General features: G+C 28.4%; 3 protein-coding genes across 6 annotated transcripts; 1 reads left to right on the forward strand and 2 right to left on the reverse strand.

The window, feature by feature from the left end:
* Positions 1-80: 80 nt before the first annotated feature.
* On the reverse strand, positions 81-3,258 carry LOC126835837 (zinc finger protein 706-like). Its single transcript, XM_050568679.1, has 3 exons — positions 2,977-3,258; positions 2,698-2,845; positions 81-315 (listed from the first exon to the last, which is right to left on the reverse strand). Exons 2-3 carry the CDS (start codon positions 2,839-2,841, stop codon positions 226-228), a joined length of 234 nt encoding a protein of 77 aa, XP_050424636.1. The 5' UTR covers positions 2,842-2,845; positions 2,977-3,258; the 3' UTR covers positions 81-225.
* A 977-nt stretch (positions 3,259-4,235) lies between these two features.
* On the reverse strand, positions 4,236-8,776 carry LOC126835824 (fatty-acid amide hydrolase 2-A). The gene is made up of 8 exons (XM_050568653.1): positions 8,078-8,776; positions 6,968-7,648; positions 6,797-6,908; positions 6,129-6,286; positions 5,582-5,821; positions 5,362-5,517; positions 4,824-5,006; positions 4,236-4,748 (listed from the first exon to the last, which is right to left on the reverse strand). The coding sequence occupies exons 1-8, from the start codon at positions 8,093-8,095 to the stop codon at positions 4,647-4,649; spliced, it is 1,650 nt and encodes a 549-aa protein (XP_050424610.1). The 5' UTR covers positions 8,096-8,776; the 3' UTR covers positions 4,236-4,646.
* Positions 8,777-15,140: 6,364 nt separating this feature from the next.
* LOC126835828 (S-adenosylmethionine decarboxylase proenzyme 2) lies at positions 15,141-23,800 on the forward strand. Of its 4 annotated transcripts, none has more exons than XM_050568668.1 (8): positions 15,141-15,280; positions 15,514-15,622; positions 20,256-20,342; positions 20,956-21,188; positions 21,255-21,460; positions 21,553-21,645; positions 22,788-22,943; positions 23,023-23,799. In XM_050568668.1, exons 2-8 carry the CDS (start codon positions 15,519-15,521, stop codon positions 23,158-23,160), a joined length of 1,017 nt encoding a protein of 338 aa, XP_050424625.1. In that variant the 5' UTR covers positions 15,141-15,280; positions 15,514-15,518; the 3' UTR covers positions 23,161-23,799. The 4 variants fall into 4 exon arrangements, with proteins under 4 accessions (XP_050424625.1, XP_050424626.1, XP_050424624.1 ...); XM_050568669.1 differs by lacking the exon at positions 15,141-15,280 and adding an exon at positions 15,330-15,426 and having other exon boundaries at positions 23,023-23,800; XM_050568667.1 differs by lacking the exon at positions 15,141-15,280 and having other exon boundaries at positions 15,369-15,622.
* Positions 23,801-24,394: the final 594 nt, after the last annotated feature.

The raw sequence follows: 24,394 nt of genomic DNA on the forward strand, positions 1-24,394 counted from the left end.
CAAAAGCATTTAATTGCCGCCCAGAGACTAAAGTTCATCGAGTACAATAGTTAATTTTTCTAATGATACATAAAAAAACATTTGAGTTGAAACATATTTATTACAAAAAAAAGATACTTTTTATTTAAAATTAATTAATTTAATAAAACTTTAGAACATAGTATTTATTTTAAATTAGTTACTTGAATAATGTACATACAATCAGTTAAAATTGTTGAGTAATTATTAAATAGCTTTTAATTCTTCTGGCATATCATTTTTTGGATGTTTGTTTTCGAAATGTTGCTTATACGTTTTTGGATCCGGCATCTGAGCCTAAAATAAAAATACATAGCTATATTATGTAAGTAATTAACACATAACTAATTATACATGTTTAAACTATACTTTTTGGTATGGTTCTTTATTTATTTTTAGGAAATACAAGTTTATGTTCCGGGCAATAGTAACATATTACGCTCAAGCTAAAATATAATTTTTCTTTCTTATAATTTTACATAATTAAAAAATTTGTTTTGATCAAGTAATTCTTTCTAGAACTTTATTAAAGAAAAACTTAAGTAAAAAAAAAAAATGTTTTTAATGTGTAAATATGATTTTATTTGAGGAGGAGGAGTGGCAGAGTGGGTAAGGCGGCAGTGTGTTAGCGTTCACTGTCGCCGGTTCGACACTCGGTCACAGGCGCTCCGTTTGCTGGGCGAGCAATCGTCCGGTAAAAAGGAACCGCCATCCCCCTCTCCGGCGACGGATTGACGACCCGTCCCGGAAGCGAATTTGTCAAGAAACCATTTCATGATGGCAGCGTTGGGCCTTCATGGCCCGTTAAGCTACATGATGATGATGATAAATATGATTTTATTTAGAGAAACATATTCCATATTATTATAAAATATATGATTTGTGTGTACTATTAGTTATTACTAAAGACAGGTTTACCTATTTTTACACCTACTTCCGTAGGTTATGCAGAATAATTTGAGTAAGATTTTCAACAGTGGCAGATTTAGAGAAAACAGCTCAGTCTGTAAACAAAACTAATGACTCAATAAAATAAATTCCCAAGGGAGGCGAATTTAAATATTTTATTAACTACATGGGTTGATTATATTTTTACTAAATTATAATTATACTGAACGACTATCAACTACAAATTAATTAGATACTTTCAGTACTTATAGTCAGGGCCATCTGGGGGGCTTTCGGGGTCTAGGACAACTAAAGACTCAGAGCCCGTGTAGAAATAAAATACCATCTTTCAAAAAATTGCTACGCATAAGCATAAATAATATTTTGCTCTGTTTTTCATAAAAAAAACTTGAAAAAAATGAACAGGTTGCTCAATGAAAATGAGACTGATGATAAAATACTGGAAGGAAAATCAGAAGCTAAAATGGCCTATTTTATATTATAACTAATTGATAAATAATAATTGCTTTTACTATTGCTTACACGCTATTAAAATGTTTCACTGATTCTCTACAATTGATAACATTGCCTAATTTTGAAATTGAAATGCAGATTTTGTTGTATGGCTTCCTCTAATACAAGTGGAAAACGATTGTTTTCTGTGTTGAAAAGATTAAATAATTATCAAAATTCACTTTGATAAACAGAAAAATGTCATCGCTTTCCATATTTTTAAAAAAATAAATCGGTTGGTCAGGATCATGGGTCTGTCATTAGTTTGCAACAATCAAATCAAGACAAAAATTAATTTAAAATTAACCAAGATTATTAACCTTCGCTTCGCTCTGCTAAACTAAAAATACCAGGTTTGCAAGCTACAGTCTAGAAAGAGGTCACAGGTTTAACATGTTACTCGACTTAACTTTAAACATGTGATCTACTCCTAGACTGTAGCCTGCAAACCTAGGATATTTTTAATTTAGCGGAGCGAAACGACGGCGCCGAGCTAGCAAGTGCCAAAACACTCGGTGACCTGCCTTCCATAGAGGGGCAGGGAGGTAAGTAATTGCTTCATAGGTAACTGTATTAATATGTAATGCCATTTATTATAATTTATAAATGACATAGATAGCCCACTGGCATGTATTTCTTGCTGCCCGTAAATTGTTGCCGTTGTAGAGCGCTTTATACTGTTTTTAGTTATAGCAGTAGATACCGTGAGCGCTGACGATCGTCGTGCAAGCATACTATGTCTTCCTAGCTGTATTGCGCCTGCGCGTCGATCATCAGTGCTCAAGGTATCTACCGCTGTAACTAAAAATAGTATAAAGCGTTCTATAAAGGCAACAATTTACGCACAGCAAAAAATACATGCCAGTGGGCTATCTATATTATTTATAATCAATGGTAGTACGAATTATTTTACATAATTACCCTCTGATATTGAAAAAACTACGAGGGTCCGTATAATACACAAGTACTGGATTATTTTACAATTAATGTAGTACTCATTTTTTTTTTTTTATAAGATAATTACATAAGAAATATTGTTTAATTTTAATTATTTGTTTTTTAGATTATTGTACATGTAAATTTACTTAATATGTTCTTGTTTGTTTTTGTTATTTTTATAAATTTAATATTTTAAAGAAAATTATTTTATGTAATGGGCTGGAACTAAAATTGGAAAAGTATTGGATATTTATGCTCTTTCTATTTCTCTAATGATGTTAATAAGATGGTAGTATAGCTTAATGCGACACGACTACATTTACTACATTGAATACTTACTTTACAAACCGTGCAAGCGTGTATTAACGCTTTTTGTGCTGCCTTTTTTTGCTCATTAGCACTATGCCCTTGCTGCTTTTTCATTTTAGCTTGTTTTTCAGCTGCCTTAGCTTGCGATTGCACTTTTTGTTGACCTCTGGCCATTTTACTAAAAATATAATCACCATAAACCGAGCTATTAGAAAAATAAAGGGTATTTTTCCTCTTTCATACTTGCAACTATAGATATTTAAAAATTCACAAGCAGTAAGAATATGGGTTACAGCATTAAATACTTACAAATAGGTTTTTAAGTTTGATAGTTGGAAGACAACAGTATTAAATCGAATACAACTTTAAACGATATATATTTAAATCCGAAATTGAGTTTTGTGAATGTGCACACCTATTCTTAACGTGATTGTAAACGATTTACTTTACGAAAAGACCACATCCAGCTGATAAGTCAGTGGTCTGTCCGTCGTCCGTTATCCGACGTATGGTACGATGTCTTCAGAGTTCAGAGTGTATTACTAAGAGTTCAGTTTAGCCTTAACTCTTAAGTGAATGTAATAAATGTGATATACATACTATAGAATGATATCAGTTATCACTTTATAATTTATCGCTTGTTACCACGTTCAACCATGATTATCGTGTGAAAAATTGTAAGCGAACCACAACTTATGATAATATTATCACAGAATAAACTTCTGTAAAAATTTCATTTATTCTGTGATATTATCTTAAATCGTGTCCTAAGCTGCACTGTGCACAGCGTTTGCAATAATCGAAAAAAATGGCATTGTTATTGTGCATATCATAAACTCAACAAGCTGCGTTGCCCGTATATTAGTGTATTAAACACACCATGATAAAATAGATCTATAGAACACACAATCAGCTAATCGGATCACTGTATCCCTGTGGTATGAAAAATGATACCAAATATCTATTGATACTATTGATATAAATAAATATTAATTAATTAAAAACATTCTATCGGATCAAATTGTGAACAACCTTTCTCGAACCAACTTAATCGCGCACACAAAATTTCATAAGAAATCTGTACAGCCGTTTAAGAGTATTTTTTGAATACTTATACATGGACAGAAGAAATATATATATATAAGAAGATGCATTAACTATAAGCCCAATCGATTAAATTATATAATATAATATCCGTTCTCAACGTCTTGCATCACTAAAAAATTTTAAAATAAAAAATGATAAATCTATGGAAATTAAAATCTATATTTTGAAGCCTGAAGATATTATGATAAATTATAACTTTAAAATTGAGATGGTGACCAGCTGCTATTTGCAATGCCATACTGGTTTTAGTCATACTACTTACTTCACTATCACATACGAGCATATATTTTATAAATGTTAGTTCATCTCTTTAGTCTTTATATTATTATTCTATGGTCTCTTCTAAATATACAATATACTTTTAATGAACTAATTAGATAAATAGAAAATTAATTCATAAAACAACTTAAGATTTTGAAAATTTATTAATTTTATTATAAAATTCATAACCCCATATTTTTAGTAAAAAAAAATATAATATTAAAAAACCTACTGATTAGACATTCTAAACATCAACTATAACCTAAATACTTACATAATATATATGCACAATTTTGAAATGCAGTTTTTTTTTTCAAGATCTAAAAAGCTGTTGAGTTGAGCTTTATAAGATAAATCGAATATAATAATTTAATAAATAATACCTATTAAATGTCAAAATTAACAAAAAAAAATACAAAAAAATTGTACACCTTAAATTTTCACCATAAAAATAAATCATAATTGGTAACTTAACAGAAAAAAAATGGCATAAATGGAAATGGAGACCAAAATATAGATAATACTCTAAATCCATTGGAATACGGTCTACGATGTGTGTACCCTTAAGATTACACAACTTTCAAGTTCATGGATTATAGATGTATAATGTACTAGGCACTTGAAGTAAATGGAGGTTTCCAACCACCAAATGTACTTTCAAGGTGTTTTGCTACAGCAACACACAATCTATCTTGATTTTTACCGGCTACTACCTAAAACCAAGATAAAAGTTATTTAGCAATTTTTATCAGTTTTCTGCACTTTAACGTTGGTCTTTATAATATTACCTGTATTCCTAGTGGTAAACCATTTTTACCCAAACCTAGTGGTACTTGAGTCACTGGTAGTTTTAATACATTGAAAATCGCCCAATATGAAAAGTTATAGGGGTATAAAAATGGTTCATAATGACGTTTAGCTGTAGTTGGAGATGATGGAAAAAATAACACACTATCGTCACCCAATAAGGTCTAAAAACACACATAATAACCATATAATAATTTATAATTACAATTAAAGGGTATTATGATGGAAGAACTAACTATACATATAGTTATTTTTAATACATAATATGAGTAATCCAATATTCCTTTTGTGTCATATTATTAATAGTGTAACGGGTATGTTCGGCAAACCCTTTACCACTCACCATAGTGGACACCATTCCAATAGTTACCAGTATTATGTACAATTTCATAATAATTAATAATAAATGTAATTTATACTAAATAACATCAGTAAACCTAAATTACAAGTTTTACAACTGTATAATGTCTCGCTTTACATTAAGTATTTGCACACATTTGAATATATTACAGATATTACCGATAGTTCTTTCGAAAGCTTCTCAGTTTCAGCTTCAGCCCAAATTTCATTCACTTTTGGAAGTTCCAAATCAATTAATTTTAAAATGGCAGCTAAAGTATGTTTTGATTGACCTACAATCAATTTTGGTACTTCTTGCCAAACAGAAATTCTAGTCTAAGTTGATTTTAAAGAATTATTATTTATACATTACTAAAATATATAAATTTGAAAATGTCACCTCTAGGTTTCCCAATGCTCCGGGAAAATCTGAATCTTCTTCTTTTGACATCCAATATCTCCACAACGTATAACTATACCTTACACCAGGTAATGTAACTTTAAGTGGAGGCAAATCAGTAATGGAACTTATTGAATTTATTACACGAATTAATGACATTTGTAATTCATCGCTAATAGGGCTAAGTCTTCGGTCTTTAGGGTTATCAACATAAAAATATTTCAGACTTGACAAGTCTACCTGGAAATAAAAAATGTACATACATAAGAAACTAAAATTTAAAGTAAAGAATACAAAATCTTTGGTGGTCATAAATAGTTTAGTAGAACTTAGCAAAATAGACTATTTTATATTAGATTTTATTATGAATTTAAAACAATTTCAAAGTCTATTTTTTATTCAAATGTGCTTAATTGTTGACTGTGACCGCCCACTAAAGGCATGTACATTGAAATATATTTATTTTCATTTATAGTTACTGAAAATAAGGCTATTTATCTTTACTATAAAATTAGGCGACATTTTTTTACACATAATATTAATTTACTTGTTGATCTAATTTCATTTCTATAGACTTTTCAGGGCCTACAAGAGCTTTAATAACAGGAGTCAAATCTTCAGCATATTTTGTCAAAGGTCCAGCACTGACCATAGTGTGCTTTTCGGTTCCCATTCTAAATGTCATACCTTTGGTGTTAATAATGCCTGAAATTTAATTAAAAAACTTTTAATTAAACAGATAAAATAATTTATAAGAATCAAAATATGTTTACTTAACTTTCAACTTTTGTCAAAATTCTATTAACTATATGATTTTAAACATGACTATAACATTACAAATCAGATAATTATTTTTACAATTTTTAAGATTCAATCTATTTTTTTTTTTTTGTAATCACTAAATATTTTGTAATGATTTTGTTATTTATATTTTTATCAGAATTGTATAAAACATTTGCTTAGTGTAATTCTACATAAATATAAAGCTAGAATAAACAAAATGTCAATTGTACAGTGTCCTATTCTATTCTAGTCTTTTTATTCTATTATTAACAGTACTAAATATTTAATTGAACTGTTTTTTGTTTAGTAAGCTAATTGTATAGTTAATTTAATATTTTAAGTATAAAAATAAAATTATGTGGGAAATGCATACAATAACTAGTAGTTTAAAAAATTATACCACCTTTAAATTATACGTTATTGGTTTCTTACCTGTTGTTAATTTGTGTCCAAAAATACCACAGTTAAACGCTGGTATACGTGCAGATCCGCCAATATCTGTTCCAAGACCTAATGGACTGCCACTTGCTGATACTAGACTAGACTAATAAAATAAACAAGTTAAAAATGTATTAATTTTTAAATATATAAATCTATAAATACTTCTCCACCAGATGAACCTCCAGCTGTTCGTCTTGTGTCATAAGGATTATTAGTTTGTCCATAAACCTTGTTTCTAGTTTCACACCATAAATTTAATTCGGGAACATTTGTGTTAGCTATGTGTATTGCCCCAGCAGTTTTCAATGATTTAACAATTTCAGCATCTTCATGACATTTCATACCAACTCTAGATAACATTCCAAACGTCCAAGCCATGCCTTTAGCTCCTGTGCTTTCTTTGGAAGTAAATGGCACTCCAAATAATGGTTTACCATCGAAAATTAAATTAATTTTGTCTTCAGAATCGGCTAATTGAATAAGTTTATCATATTCATCTGCTTCAGCTAATGCTTTGTCATAGCGAAAATCTACCACAGCATTTATTATTGGATTAACCTGATTAATTCGCTGGATAAAACATTCAACCACATGGCGACATGATACTTGTTTGGTTTTAATTTTATTTACAATGGTAACACAACTGTCGAGTACCAAATCATCATTAACTGGAGGCAGTTTTTTTGAAGATACATCAGAATAGACATAGTCAAATATGTAAGATACAACATAGTTGTAAATGATACGCAACAATGAAATTATATACAATACAAAATTACAAGAACGTGATGATATTGTTTTACGTTTTTTTTGACCACGGCTTTTCTTCAAATGGGTTTTATCCTTAAAAATATAAATACATATTTATTTAAGTTAAAATTAAAATATAATAAAATGCTTATTAAAATTGTGATTTTGTTATTTTAATTTTATATAAATGTAATTGTAACTTTAATTACAAAACATAATTTAACAATTTTCTTCTATTATCTTAAATATGGATAAAATTATATTACATTACAGAAGTATAAAAGTATTTAAAAATGTGTAAGATACGTAACGGTGAGGGTTGGAAAATATATATTTTTAAGTACGAAACGACGGACTATTGTCATATACTACATTTTATAGTACCTATAATATGTAACGATCCTTTAAATGAAAACTTCATTTGGCAAAGGGTCACTAGTTTATACGCCTAACCAATCCCCAGTCCACCCATACATACAACACTATCATGTAGAGTATTACATTAATTATAAAATAGTTTACCTTTTTTTCGCTTGCCATTTTTTATTTTCAGAATAATTGGAATAGGTATTATCGTCAATTCTAGCTATTGGTACTAATAAAAACGATGTAACGATGTGGTGTAATACATAATAAAATATACAATAATCTTACAACAGGACACCGGCTAATCACTTTGAAGTTAGAACAAAGTGTATTAAGCACAACATTTCAGGTGTTTGTTGGTACCCACTGACAAGGCGAACGCGGACTGCAAAGCCGGAACACCTTGAGAAGGGGAATAAATAGGTAATACACAAGAACAAGAACAAATGGCCTATTGCGTGCAACACAAATGTTTTTGAAATTGGTTAACAATCATCTTAAGCAGTGATTAGTAAGCAGTAATTTCAACCAAAAGTAGAACGAATAACGATCAAGTTATATTATTTTATTGATTGATTTTTCTTTTAACTCAGCTGTCAATAGTCATATCGTTTAGGTCAGTTTAGTATTAACTATTAGACAGTAGGTACAAATAGTATTATATATCGTATTGGACATTGGTAGGAAAACTATTTAGAGCTGGCTGATGTTAGTAGTAGTTGTTCGTTAAATAATACAACCTATCTTGAACATAGTATAAATGTTTTACAGATTACGCTGTACTTGTAATTGTAGCAAAATATCTATGAATATTAATATAATAACATGATATATAATGTTAATTTATTATTCCATGATCCGCAGCCAGCTATGTAAGTAATAAAAATGTCTAGTAAAACATAAATTATGTAATATATAATGTATAGAATATATATATAGAAGCTATATAATAATTTAAATTAACTAAAAAGTAAGCAAACGATTAAGTTATCAAAGGTCAATTAAAATAGCCTGCCACCTGGTGATAAGTGATAATTGATAACAAAATGTTAAATTACCCATTAGGCATAGATATATATAATAAACTAGATTGCTAAGTGCTAACTGTACATGCCACCAAAAGAGAAGATTGAAGCAGCCACTTTCCACCATCTTGGTGGGAATTAGAACCTTATCACGCGAGAATAATATATGTTTATACAATCACATATATATATAACATAGACCTATAAAGAAATCTTTATAGGTCTATGATGTATAATATTGATACAATAATATATACAGATATATATTATATACATTGATAACACACATAAATCCCACCAGAACGGCGGACCGTCGGCTTCAATTCTTATCGCAAGTTAGCAATCTAGTTTATTATATATATCTATGCCATTAGGTTTGTTCGTTTTGAAAAAAAGTGTACACTAATTAGTGTAGTGTACACTTTTTTCACACCTACTCTACGGTCGGTGTGAAAAAAGTATATACTGATACAACACTATTTCAAACCGAACGCTTTGTTGTACACTTGTTGTGAAAAAGTGTACACTTTTTGTCAAAACGAACAAACCTATTGAGTAGTTAAAAAATAAGCCGCGAGATAGCATTACAAGGATCATAAAATTTCATAGATCTACAAAGAAATGGACTGATAGTAGAGAGAGAGATCCGAATATCGATATTGTTAAAAAGAGACAGAGAATATTAAATATTATGGAAGAATATTAAAAAAAATATTATATCATGGAGAAATAGTAATATGATAATACACGATAACAAAATGTTTATATTAAAAATGTTTAATTCATCTTATTAAAATATTGAATTTTAATTGTCATCAGTTTAATTTCTTATAATGGTTTTCCAATGTAAAATTGGAACTCGACGGTCGCTTTTAGGTACTCTGTGTTTGACCTTCTCATTACGTGCCCAAACCATTTGATTCTTTTTTGAAGTCGACAAATACCTGCCACACATTTTGTTTGTATTCAAACTTTTTTTCTATAATCTGCCCAATCACCGACAGCTGATCTATTGTCAATTTCCTTTTTTGAAATTCGCATTGGCACTCCCCTATACATACTAATTGTATGTAAAACAGTATTAACAGTATTTTAGTATAATAATAATTTACCAACATTAAACTGTCTATAGAGTTTGTAAAGAAAAACTGTTTTTCAAAACATACCTACACGTTCGTTGATAAAATCTGAATGAAATTGTAACGTTTTTTTAAGTATTTATTACCAATATACTATACATATCTATTTAAAACAATACATCATACGAAAGTATTGGATACCCGACAAAAAAATTAAATACATATCCTTAAATGCTTTACAACTTCGAATAACACAATAATAAATAATAATTAAATATGATTTAATTATGATATAGTTCCACGTGTGTGTATCATCATATATATATATATATATAATTGTATTATTCCATGGGAAACCTAACAACTTTGTCTATCTCTATCTAACGTTGTTCATAATGCGGCAGTATAGGCGAGGTGTGTGGGAGGCGCAGTCCATATATTTATAGATCTATGTAAAATTTATCTAATGAGATTTTTATTAAATGGGCCGAAAATGGAAAAAGGAAAAAATAAGGTCAATGTAAAATTACTACATTTTCACAGTATATAAATCTGTGACGTAGCGTTTTTATCACTGAACTCAATATAATATGGAACGCGTATTCAGATTGAAAATGTCCCCACCTGGGAGGCAGCCATTTTGTGTACATTTTCATAGAAAGTAAAAGTTATACGTTATTTTTCCATGATATGTCTTAAAATGTTAGGTTAGGTGATGATAACACCGTCATATATATATGATAAATCATAGAAAAAACAATAAATATCATGGATAAAACAAAAAAAGTACACAAAATGGTAGCCTCCAACCAGGGGACATTTTCATAAGCAGCCGACTATAGGCAAACGGGTAAGCGGTCATAGGTTCTCAAGCCATCCTATAGTATTTTTCTTCAATTGGCATAACTTGGTAAAAAAAAAAAAAAATACCCCGAAGGGAGGAGTAGAGCGGTACCGTCATAACCATAGTGGTAACCTGTTATCATTTGGGAACCTTTGACCGAATGACGGCAATACGCGTTCCATATATTGAGTTCAGTGTTTTTTATTTTAGCTTCGATGCGATAGCATATTTTTTTTAATAATAATAATCACTAACTTTTCATAAACAAATGAAACAAAAAGAAAAGAAAATAATCTTTACGAACGAATAACTTGGATTGTGGTGACTGGTGATTATTTTTATCAAAAAAATTAAAACCCTACGATATAGATTCTCTTCTGTGTACTATACAAATTTTGTAATTCTACTACGAGTACATTCCAAAAAACCTTGCCCCCGCACAACGAGTTCTGCGGTTAAAATAGCGGTATTTGTCATTCAATATTGATCGTGTATGGTAGGCTTTTAAACTACATCCTCGATCAGGCCCCTTTAAAATGACGAATCTATAAATTATTCAATTATATAGTGTTATTATATAAATAATATTTTTTATTTAAACACTTAAAATGATTTTTGTTTACTTGCAATCAATACTTAATGATTAATAATATTTGTATATTGATAATCGCACGGAAAAGTGTTACCTTACATATCATTTTAAAAAAAATAGTCATACTTGTGGTAGTCATTGAAAGACACCTAATGATCATGATGACACTCGACATATTTTTGTATCTTTCTTTTATGTAGGTTTAAGATGTTATTCTGTACAATAAATATGGTGTGCATTTACAGACATTTACAATTTAACCTAATTATTTTATCGAAAATAGTAAAAACAAAGGTTAAATCACAGAATAACCAGAAGAGACACTTTCCAAGAATTACATGGGTACTTATGATGGATAGATTTGCTACATCCTAACCGGGAAATTTTCGAAATTAGATCGGCAGCAATGAATAATTTGTAATAATAACTGATTTCTGGCAACACTGATGCTCTCAACAATTTTACCGATTTCGAGTTCTTATTGTCCATCTATTCTGGTTATTCTGTGGTTAAATATCAAAAGATAAACGTCATTTTTTATTATAAAATGCATTACACGCATTTATCTAAATGTATACTTTTATTTGTTTTATAGTTCTAATAAATTTAACTCAATTAGTTATTAGTAATTAGTTATTTTTAGTTATTAAATAAAAATCAAATATTTAGCCCCTATAGAATACCTGTTTATAGCAATGTACCTAATTTAGACTCCAATATTCGACTTATAAGTAAACTTGTAATATTAGACTTAAGCTGTTTATAAAAGAAAAACAATAAGGAAATTCTTTCATTAAACAGGCTAGAAAATGACTTCTACAATATTATTTTTTTTTTATCAAAATTGCGCCTTAACTCGGAGAAATAATCTTAAAAGTTATGGAATTAAACAAACTTATATACAATTAATCTTTAATTAAGTATTATAATAAAATGGCTTCTAGATTGTGCCTTGTCAAATGTTGCCTATCTTTTCACTTCTGTCTCTTAATAAATACATTCAAATACTAATTACATTTTATCTTTGTTTAACTTGTTCAGCCACTAATTATTATAGCTTCACGTTTTGGTTACATCGACCAACACTCGGCAATTGCCACGTAGAGTCAATTTTTTACTAGATATATATTAACAGTATTACTCTACAGTTATAAAAATAAATGCGTGACAAACAAAATAATGGCGATCATCTTAATATTCATTATCGCACGTGTTAATATACCTATGCATACAACAAAACAAAAAACACGAAATAATATTTTTTATTGTTAAATGAGAAGATATAGTGAGTAGTGACACTTTTTTGTTTACATTGTAAAAACTAAATTTCATTCTGAATTATTCTATACGGAAGGTAAACAATTTTAGACATCACCATTTCGAAATATTATACAAAGTTGTATACCTACCTCATTCATTTTTATTTATTGACATTTTCCAGACATATGGTTTTAAACGATAAATATAAAATTATAGAAAAGGACAAAAAAAAATAACCAGCGAGCGCGTAAAACTAAGTTAAAATAATATAAACTTAAATTAAACTGAAAAGTCAGAGCTCTTTGGAAAGGAAAGAATTGCAAGAATGACAGGAACGGGAGTTTAATAAGTTAATAATTTACCACTTTATCAGTTATTTAATCTAGTTTAATTTAGTTATGTTTTGTGTAAGTTGGTATTATACTATTATTAAATTACGTGATCATTTGAACTATTGTGATATAAATAAATAGATACATGAGGTTTATCGATGTCAAAATAAAATAAGGATGCTATCGAATTGAATAAATATAGAATAACCTATGATTTATTTGTAATGTTACGATTAGAAAAAATAGTTTTTATTCATTGTATTGAAACTTGAAACCTTAATGTCTCTTTTGCTAAAGTCAATCGATATCTTACCTATTTTTTATCTCCATAAAATACAATACGTGCTCAATTTTCAAAAATAATCTTTATACAAACATAACTGTTGTTAACAAATAATGACTACGAGTAATACCATAACACCAAATACCATACAATAAAATTCGAAAAAAATGTATGTAAAAAATGAAATTGACATTGTAATATTCAGTAACTAGCAGATAATGATGGAGAGGGCTTTTTTTAATTAATAATATAGCATAATAATTTACCTACGTCCATTGCACGGTCCAACCCATATAGATTAATCAATATAAATCAAGTCATTTGTGTACCTATCTATATTCAATATTCATGTATATTAGGTAAAAAATGATCTACGAATATAATTAATTAAAAAATTAATTGGTTTAATGCAGTAATTATTGAAGTTATCAATTTAAAAAATATGCCGCGCCCTCTAAAAGCCTCAATTGCCAACATAATATGTGCTAAATATTACGGAAGTTTTTGCAGTCAAGGCACATTGCTGTCCCTTAAATCTAAACAATTAGAGCTGATGCCTCGCCTCTCACCGAAGCAGAGCAAACAACAGCTGCTGGTGAAGAAAATATCAAATTCAAATGATACATTCGCGTCATCCTTACCTATGGATAAAATCAGATACAGAACTTCTGTATCAGAAGTTTAGTTATACAAACGATTTTTGGCTTGTATGGGGAATATAATACCATTGATTATAAATACTTTTGTTATTACATTACATTATTTGTCACGACTCTATAAGAATCATTACCACTGAAAGTGATGCGATTTTGTAATGGTAGAAACAATTTACAAATATCGATAAAAACATTGTACCTAAGTCCTAATGACAATAATGTACTTGAAATGTAGTTTTAGTGTAAGGGTGCATACGATTAGGGTTGATCGTCTGTCTTTAATAATTTATTGACCAGTTACTCATATAAAGTTACTTACAATATAATGAAAATAAATTCAAAAACCTGATGACTGTTGATTCACACAAATAGCAACCTAGAAATTGACAACGGTCAGTGTAATTTTCCCCTTTTTTGGTTTTTCCATAACAAAAAAAAAGTTTGATTACAGATTTTTTAGAAAATTGTATGTATATGTTATATCCCCATTCTAGATCTACTTTTGGTCTAATTTTCAGACCTTGCATCGCAAAACTTCTAAAAAAGCGAAAAATATGTATTTTTTTTTGGGTGTTCCTGGATTTGGAAGAAAAAGGGGTAAACATTTTTGGTCTATAGTAACTTCCAAGTACGATGTTCAATGTTCAGCATTTTAGAAGAAATTGTGGGACTCACACAGAAATAAAGTAAAAACACATCATTGTAAAAAAAATATCTTCTCAGCTATGCATCGAAGATAAAATCGATTTATCGAAATATAAAGTGTAAAAAATACTTTAACAATGTATTATTCATTGCTATAAATAGTTATTAATTACAAAATAGTCAATGAAAGATAACTACCATGTGCGTCTTTGAAGGTTTCAGTATGTTATTGAATATTGATAAGAGTTATCAAGGCTCAAGCATTTTTAATTAATAAAGAAAAAATCGACAAGTTAAATTAATTAATAAGAAACGAACTTTTGCAATAATTTTATTGTGAATAGTTTATTGGACGTTTTAATGTTTTATTAATGTTAATTGTTTGTTTTATTGAATATTTAAAAAAAATGTAATGTATTAATTTTTATCATATCATTATCACATGTTAATGTAAGGTTAGGTAATTCTTTTTCATGGTACTTTTTTATTTTGTTTCCCTGGAAAATCGATAACTTTAACGTCGGAATTTGCCGTAATCTTTTTACGTATCGCTAACGAAGGTGAACTGAGATTATTGTTGAACATCAAATATTTATTAAGTCGGCTGTTTAGTGTTTATAACTCCACGTCTTGCAGTAAAGTGGTAAGTTATCTTAGATTTCCCCCTCTGTAAGTGTAAACCCAGGGTCACAAGGTTCTATAAGTTTCTTGGTAGTGGACGTTGAGATTACACTTAACACAAGCCATTTGTTCGGCGGTTTTATGCCGACGTACTACTGCAGTCTACAGGTATACTGTAGTACTGTAGTCTGCAGCCGGCAATTGTTCATTTAATTTTAAATTTAAATTTTACTAGAGCTATTAATTTGATTAAAGGTACAATGGCTGAAGACGATTTTTTTGAAGGAGCTGAAAAATTATTGGAAATATGGTTTGGTCGCCAGGACGGTCAGGTTGAAAATGGTGACTTGAGAAAAATTCCAAGGTAAATTTTTACCTCCTTCTTTATTATTATTTGCATGTTGTAATGTTGTACCTTTATGGTTCATTAGACTTTGTATGTTTATGGGAGTAGGTATGTAGCTATTCAAATAATTCATAATTCAAAATTATTCATTATTTGTATAGATTTTAAAACATTTTTACTTATTTATATTAATAAAAACTTAGAAAAAATGCATGAAATAGATAGATGTGATAAAATATTTTATAATATTTCTAAATTTATATAAAATTATTTTTATACTTTAATACTGTTTACAATAGTTTCTACATATGTTTTACCTAGTAATTAACAACATAGTTTTCTTCAAATGCCATTTAAATTTAATTTGTTAGAAACGAAACATAATAATAACTACCCATTATTTTATTATACATGTATCGGCAGCTGAAAGTCAAAATTGCACTAGTTTAGAGCTTAGGCTTTTTAGGAGAATGAAAATCAATTTTTTGATTTATTACTCAATGCTTGTATTTAAATTAATGCAATTTTTAAATGAGTATGGTACTAATGAAAAATGATAAATACTTCAATAATTTGCTTTTAATATAAATAATTGCCCAACTTCCCAATTTTCAATTGTGTCTTTTTGCCTAACTGTAGACAGGTCCGTAAATTCGATGCTTGTAATGAAAATATTTATTTTCTTCTTGGTTGGGCACATGTTTGTGATCATCTAATGTTGGTTCTTGTACGAAATAATGTTTATTTTCATTATATTATCATTATTATTAGTTAGCAATCAAGTGGTCCATTTTGCCTTTAGTGGTCATTGTCTTAAAACAATTTTTGTAATTTAAAAACAATATTAAACAACTTACATTGTTCGTTTTTAATGTACTGTAATAAATTTAAAAAGTGTATTTTAAACAATAAATTGTCCTTAGTAGAAAGTAAGAAAAAACATAAAAAATTTACATTTAAAATAGATCAAGCTAAAATGTTATACAAATTAATTTTGAATTAAAATGTATTATGTTTTTAAAATATAATCTATTTTAGTGGAAATCTAGAAAGTACTTAAGTAAAATAAATGTTTTAAATACATAATTTCAGATAACCAACAAGTACCCATTAGTAGATTAATGAACTGTATATTTTATTTATCTCTATCTTGTTGCGGATACTTATAAGGGATTAGAGTATAAGATTGTATTGTTGGTTGATACCTACCATTCATTAAAAAAAAAACACGGTTAAGTGAACACTTTACAATCTACAACAAAATAAAGTATACTTCTGTTTTAAAAATGATTAATTAATATGTAACATTTAATTAAAAACCTCTTTAAAATAGGTTAGGTAAATTAATTAATTAAAAAACACTAAAACAGGATTAAAAAGGTTATATATTTTGTTTTAATTATCCATCTGAATTTTATTTTGAAATTTCCTACATGCATATTATATAACTTACAACATGTACTGAAAACGTATGTATAATAACATAATATGTTTGGTAAACATGAAGTATTTAATTTATTTTGTTTCTTTGTGATTGTTTTCATAACAGAAATAGCTCTAATTATGTTATAGTATAGTGAGCATAATTCAATTTGTTGCATAGTTAGATGAACCTAATATAAATAAAATGTAAAGAAAACCATAAAAAAATATCAAATATGTTTAAGTAGTTAAATTAATACATTGTATCTATTAACTAAATTAGTCCTTTGTTAGAACATTCTTAAAAAAATATCATTGATTCTGAATTACTTTTTAATAAGATTTTCCATTAACTGCTATGAACAGTGATAATATTATAAATGTTATGGTTTCAAGTGTAAGTAAAAATGAAACAAAATAAAAACTTTAATGTCACACGTAATGTTTAAATTTGTATTGTCATCATTATTGTTCTAAAAGCTGGTTATTTTGTTTAAAAAATAATAATATTTTCGTACTTATTTTAGTGCAAAATCTGGTATACGTCCAATGACACTTGGCACCAAAACCTATGAAAAATACATTTATTATTTTTTAAGTGAAGGTTAAATGTTACAATATATTAATGCTTACAGGCCACTCATCAAATACGTTTTTATCTGATTATAATATTCATATTGGTTTATGAATGTCTAAACTATCACTTTTTTTTTAGCATTGTCTTTGATAGGTTAATGCTAAAGTACCTTTATCACACATAATACAACATCAATTTTATGACATGTACCCAGTTTTATACAACTCGCCATTGTAGTTTATCAAATATTTGTATATTGATATTTTGTTGTACTTACTACAAACGGTTAAAAAGTAATATCCACACATAAATTTGAATAGAAGTATAATATATTATTTATTCAAATAAATATATTGTACTTTATAAAGTCTGACAATATGAAAATAAAATAATTAAATAAAACAATTTTCCTTTGCACAATTTCTATAAATTCAAAACTATTAAGTAAAATATTACAAGTCTAATTAAAAGCAAATAAATGTATTACTTTTTTTACACGCTTTTCTTTTATTTTACCTAAAGCAAATGGTTTTACTAGATTATATCATGTTTATTTGTCATAGACAAATTTCTATGGGAATTGCCTAATTCTTCAATGAATCATTTAGATTGAATTAGGAATAAGATGTAGTTTAAGAGTTGTGGAAAAATGAGAAAGAATAGACAAACGGTTTGGATAGAGGGGGATAGTAAAACAATTAAAAGATTAATGCTGAAGAATTGTGAGGTAGAAGGTTGACCAAAGAAGAAGTATGTGAATGATAATAATAAAGACATGGAGTTGTATAAAGTAGTCTAATCCCTACATAAGTTTCAAACCATCCTCTAACCACTGATTCTAAAAATCATAGAAGATAGCGTGTCTCCCTGTCTTAATTCTGTTTTAACATTCTTTTGATATATGGCCATTGAACTTAATTTTGCATTTTGAGTTTTGTATACATGATCTTATCAGTCTAATTAACTTGATAGGGACTCTTAGTTCTTCCATTGTCACCGATAGCTTTTCTCTTACTATGGAATCATACGCTTCTTTGTACTTGTAACACTTTTCCATTTTTTGTTTAATGATGTGGTTCTGGTCCATTGTTAACCTTCTTGATCTGAGTCCTGCTTGATAATCTCTGACTATTTCCTCACCTTATGGGTTTAGTTTGGCAAACAGTAAGTTTGACGGTATCTTGTATGAGGTGTCGTAGTGATATCCCTCTATAGTTTTTGCAGTCTATAATATCCCCTTTCTTATGAATAGGGCATATGATTTAGTAAGTAATTTTAGGTTTTTTTAGTTTATATGTTACCTGATTATATCATTGTTATTTTTGCATTTATGTTATTATTATTTAGTTTATATTTTTATATTATCATTTGTTTAATTTTAGTTACGTTATTATTATTTTAATGTTTTTTTTTCTCTTAAATACTCTATTTTGGTTAACACCCGTCATGTCATTAAATAAATAAATTAATTACATCTATTATCTACCAAAAGATGTTTTAGCATTCGTTTCTATTTCTTTACAAAGCCTCCCAGCGACATCCACGTGTGTTTGTGGATGTTTTTACTCTTTATGTTGAAATTGCGTGCTGCTTATTGTCATACCTCTTGTCGTCGTGAAAGATATAAGTCGTTCACCATTGTTATTAGATCTATTATGTAAACTTTGATTTCCAATTACCGGCCTAAACCATTGTTCTGCCAACTTTCGCGTTAAAATCTCCTAGCACTACCTTGTTCATGTTATTTGGAAGAGAGCCATTGGCTGTTTCTAGCTGACTATAAAAATTGTTTTAAGTCTCGTTATCTTTATCCTTTATTAGGGCATAACAATTAATAAATGCAATATCGAACCATCTACCCTTCACTACTATGTAGTACATCCTATCATTTATTGGTACAAATTTTGTGATGGTAGACAGTATACTATAATAGCTTACTAGAAAGCTGACACCTTTCTCATGTGAGTTACCTTCATAGTAGAAAAAGGTTTATTTCTGTGTTTTTAGATTTTCTATTCTAGGTATCTAGTCTCTTGAACCGCTAAAAAGCCAGTCCGTATCTGTCAAGCTAAGATACTACCATTGTCAGTTTTCCAATCTTGCATAGTGATCTTACATTTCATATTCCGGTCTTAAAATCCTGAAACTCTTTGTTCATCCAAGACTTTTGTTGTGGTTGTTTCTTAACTACTGAGTTTTGCATATTGGGTTGTCGGCCCAATGACAATATTATTGATAAAATTATACTTTAATTTTTTAAATGTTGAGATCAAATTCAAAGCTATACAAAACTACATCAATTAGTTGATGTAGTTTCAAAACTAGTTTATTCTTTTAAACTTGCATTTGTTAGTATATATCAGTTAAGAGGAAACGATAAACAAATGATAAACAATATCAACTATTTCAAGTATATAAACAATGTTTTCAGTATTAATATTATACAATAATACTAATAACTGTGACTTTTGTACGATACAACATAAAATAATATATATATATATTGTATTTATATATATTATATATATATATATTATATATCACACTTTGGCTTAAAAAAAAAATTACCTAAATTTTCAAAATATAGTTTTGTACCTACAAATTTGTTTACGTAACCTAACTTACTTTGTCATGTACCTATTATTCTTTCAGAGAAAAGTACAAAGATCTTTTGAAACATGCCAGTTGTGAAGTTATCAGCTGTTCTAGTAATGATGAAATTGATGCATATGTTTTGAGGTAAAATATTCTCAATTAATGTATTGTACATAATTGTTGTTTCCTTATTCTTTCTACATATTATGTCTAATAAGGCAAATTGAGGTCTGGATAGTTTCGGGCAAGATTCACGTTTTACGCTCTAGCTAATATAGTTTTCCAAATAAAAAAAAACCAAAATAAAAGATAGACCATCCACCGATAGTCATCTGTAATGTTCAGTGCCCTATACCCTTTCGATGAAATACATTTCTGACTACAGTCCTGCAAACCATTATATTATAGTTTTTTTTACTTTGTTTGAGTACAGCCATTATATGAAACTATAAAGAGTTATTAAAGCAATATAAATTAATAAAGATATAGTAAGACAGCTTTACAGGCCTTTAGGGCCCACCGCTGGGGTTTCTTGTTGTATTTGCTGTCTAACGCGGATCGTCAGTCCATCGACAGACTATCGAGGGGGGATGGTGGCCCTTTTTAATTAGACAATTGCTTGTCTAGCAAACAGAGTGGCCATGACCGGGTGACAAACCAGCGACAGTGAGCGCTAATACACTACCGCTTTACCCACTCGGCCACTCGCCATCAAATTAATAAAGATAATCAGTTTAACTTAATATATCATTTTCAGTGAAAGTAGCATGTTTGTTACAAAACGCCAATTTATATTAAAGACATGTGGCACTACCACTCCAATAGAATGCATTAAACCTTTATTATTATATGTACATGAGTATACTGGGTTTGACGAGGTAGAGGATGTGTTTTATTCACGCAAAAACTTTGAACGTCCCGAACTTCAAAAGAATACACATCGGAATTTCAAACAGGAAATACAGGCTCTTGATATAATATTTAAAGGAAGTATGTAAAACTTATTTTTAGATTTAGTAATAATATGCAAAAAATACAGTATTTTTTTTTAAACATGTTGTACAGCCGGTATGGCAAGATGTATGCATTCAACTAAAAGTGGAGATTCATGGTATTTATATGCATTACATCCCGTTGAATGTTTTACAAAAGAAAAACAAACTTCCGATCAAACTTTGGAAATTCTAATGTCTCAGTTAAATCCTGAAGTAATGCAAATATTTACTAAAGAGCAATCTGCTAACGCTACTCAAGCCACTCAAGTAAATTATATGATACTATGCTGAAAATATATTGAAGAATCATTATTAATACTGCTGTAATTATAATTATGTAATTTATCTTGTATTTATAGGAGTCAGGAATTGAAAAATTATTACCTAATATGAAGATAGACGACTTCCTATTTGATCCGTGTGGTTATTCCATGAATGGTATTGCTAAAGAGGTATTTTATTTTCATTTATTACAATTTTTGTACTCATTATATATCTTAGATCATATACAATGGATTTAATGATACATGATATTGCCCATATGCCGGACTGTGTTCAATATAAGCCCCCCACTACCGTTAAATTTCAGGTAAAAACGCATAACTGCGCATGCCTTACTGTTACAAAACAGACTATGATTGACTAATGGTTTTAGGTGCGCACAACAAATTTTTTACTTAGAAATGTTTTTTATGATATAGTAAAAAGTGGGGGTTTATATCAGACATACTTTAGGATAGATGGTACGACCTTTGCTACATCCATTGTTAATTATCTAAGTTTTCTATATAACTTAAAAATAAATAAATATATATAAATTATAAATATACAATTTACAATCGATGTTGAGACCCTCACCTACTTTCGTAAAGTGTATCTGATTACCCCCCCCCCCCCCATATATATAATATATAATAAGGTGGAAGTTATTTTGGACTCTTTATACATTTTTTAATTCAAAGAATTTTTCGGTTTTATATACTAAAAAAAGTGACTCAAAATTTCATAGTTGTAGCTATTATTGTTTTTCATGTTTATAACAAAATTCCAAAAATTCTGAACATCAAGATGTTTTACAATTATTCTTTTTTCATTTTTCGCCTATACCACACCTATCATATAAGTCATGCACCTACATACTAATCAGTTTACATCTTCTTATTATTTACATGTTACTATCTTATTTCAATAATATTGCTCCTTATATATTTTTTGCCACTTGTGTGTCACTCTGCCTATACATATATTCCGCCAATAAATATTTTATTTAGTAGCATAATTTTACTCTATTTTAAGCTTTTAAATATTATTGTACGCTGCAACTTGAAGAAGTTTAAGTTAAGACTGGTCTTTTTATTTCTTTGCATTCAATAACCTCATTCATGAATAATTATTTTTATTTTTTAATAATCATATTAATTTATGAATAAAAAAATAGTTCATTATTTATCAATTATTATTCAGTCCTCCGTGACTTTTTCATTGTTTAAATAATTTTTGCACATCTTTTTCCAAGTTATACTTGATTATCATACTGACTGTAAAATAAGTTGTGTTATTATAATTCTTATTGTGTGAATGGTTTCTTTTATAGGGACATTATATGACAATTCATATTACTCCACAACAAGAGTTTTCGTATGTGAGTTTTGAGACTAATGTTCCTCAATGCTCATACAAAGAGTTGATCACAAAAGTACTAAAAACATTCCAACCCGATAAATTTGTACTTACTATGTTTACTAATCAGGTAAATATTTATTAAATAATTTACGAGTGTCTTTCAATAAATCACTAAAACTGTTTTTGTTCTTTATATATATATATAGAAATCGCCAAGCAAATCAAATCACAAAGAATTGAAATACTTGACAGAGTTAGGCGAATGGCGTCAAGACACAAATAAGACGTGTTCCTTAAAGAATCACGACCTAACTGTCTCGTTCTACTCAAAGTATCCAAGCTGAGATCAACTGTTATTAAACAGACCTCTTATTAAAATTCAAATGTCTCTAACGCCACATTACACAACCGTCCTATCTGTTCTAGTCTGCATAAAAAATTTAGTTGTTACTGAACCACTTTATCATTTTGCGTGGCGCCGCTTTAAAATTGTTTAAATTAATTACCCTACTAGCATTTTTTCGGTACTACTCAAAATTCTATATTGTTGTTTTTTTTTTTTTTTTTTACAATTTTAAGACTTGATGAACATTGTTGTTCCTGTATTGGACATTATATAAGTAAACATGCTTATTTAAATAATTGTGATTATAATAATGTGGCTGACATTTTAATTAGAGGTATGTACTAATTTAGTGCAGCACTACAAAATTTCCATTTTTTTAATTATTCTTAGTAATTCAATTTTTATTTTTGAAACGATACATTCTTTTAGACTGTTAGACATTTATTTCTTTTTAAGTTTATAACATTGTTTTTAATGAAGCATTTTATTATGTTATTTGTTTGAAAAGCTATTAATTTATAATAGAATAGTTTCAATATAGAATTAAACAAAATAAAAATTCTAGTTTTATTAGTTTTTCTATTTGAGTATATTTACAGTTTTTGTTTAAGATTGTAGCATTTGAAATACAACCATTTTATTAACAATTGAAATTTGTATTAATTGTGATCAATGCTTTTATATTAGAATTTTGTAATACTATAACAGCTATGTTGTCATAGTTTATACAACCTAATATTTTTAACTATATTGTTAAAAGATTGTTTTTTAGTTTTCTAATAATTACTATGAACAAGTCGAGAATAACTGTTTTGTTACAATAAAACATGTTCAAATTTATCAGACATTTGATAATATTTTAATCAGTATGCTGAAGGACCATTTTTGTTGTTATTCTTTTGTTTTTTGGCATTTACCTAGTTTTGATCTTGGGTTTTTTTCACTTGTATTTTTACTAAGGAAAACTAATTCCCATTCAAAAATACCAACTAGACTTGATATTTTTAAATGTGATATGCGGGCCAGGCAGCCAGGTAACGTGCTAAAATTAAAATAAGAGCATATAAAACATTCTACTCAACAAACATAATAGTTAATGTTATAATGTAACAAAATAAAGTAATTATTACTTACATAACAAACTTGCATAACATTTGCAAACGTCATTACAAACATAACTATTTTAGTTTCTTCAGTCAATAAGGAAGATAACAAAATTATTTTTAGGATGT

Source organism: Adelges cooleyi, unplaced genomic scaffold (assembly GCF_023614345.1).
Source record: "Adelges cooleyi isolate 19-005CV unplaced genomic scaffold, UGA_ACOO_1.1 ACOO_flye_CR_arks_rails_tigmint_CR_PRNA_23, whole genome shotgun sequence".
NCBI classification, from domain to species: Eukaryota; Metazoa; Arthropoda; class Insecta; order Hemiptera; family Adelgidae; genus Adelges; species Adelges cooleyi.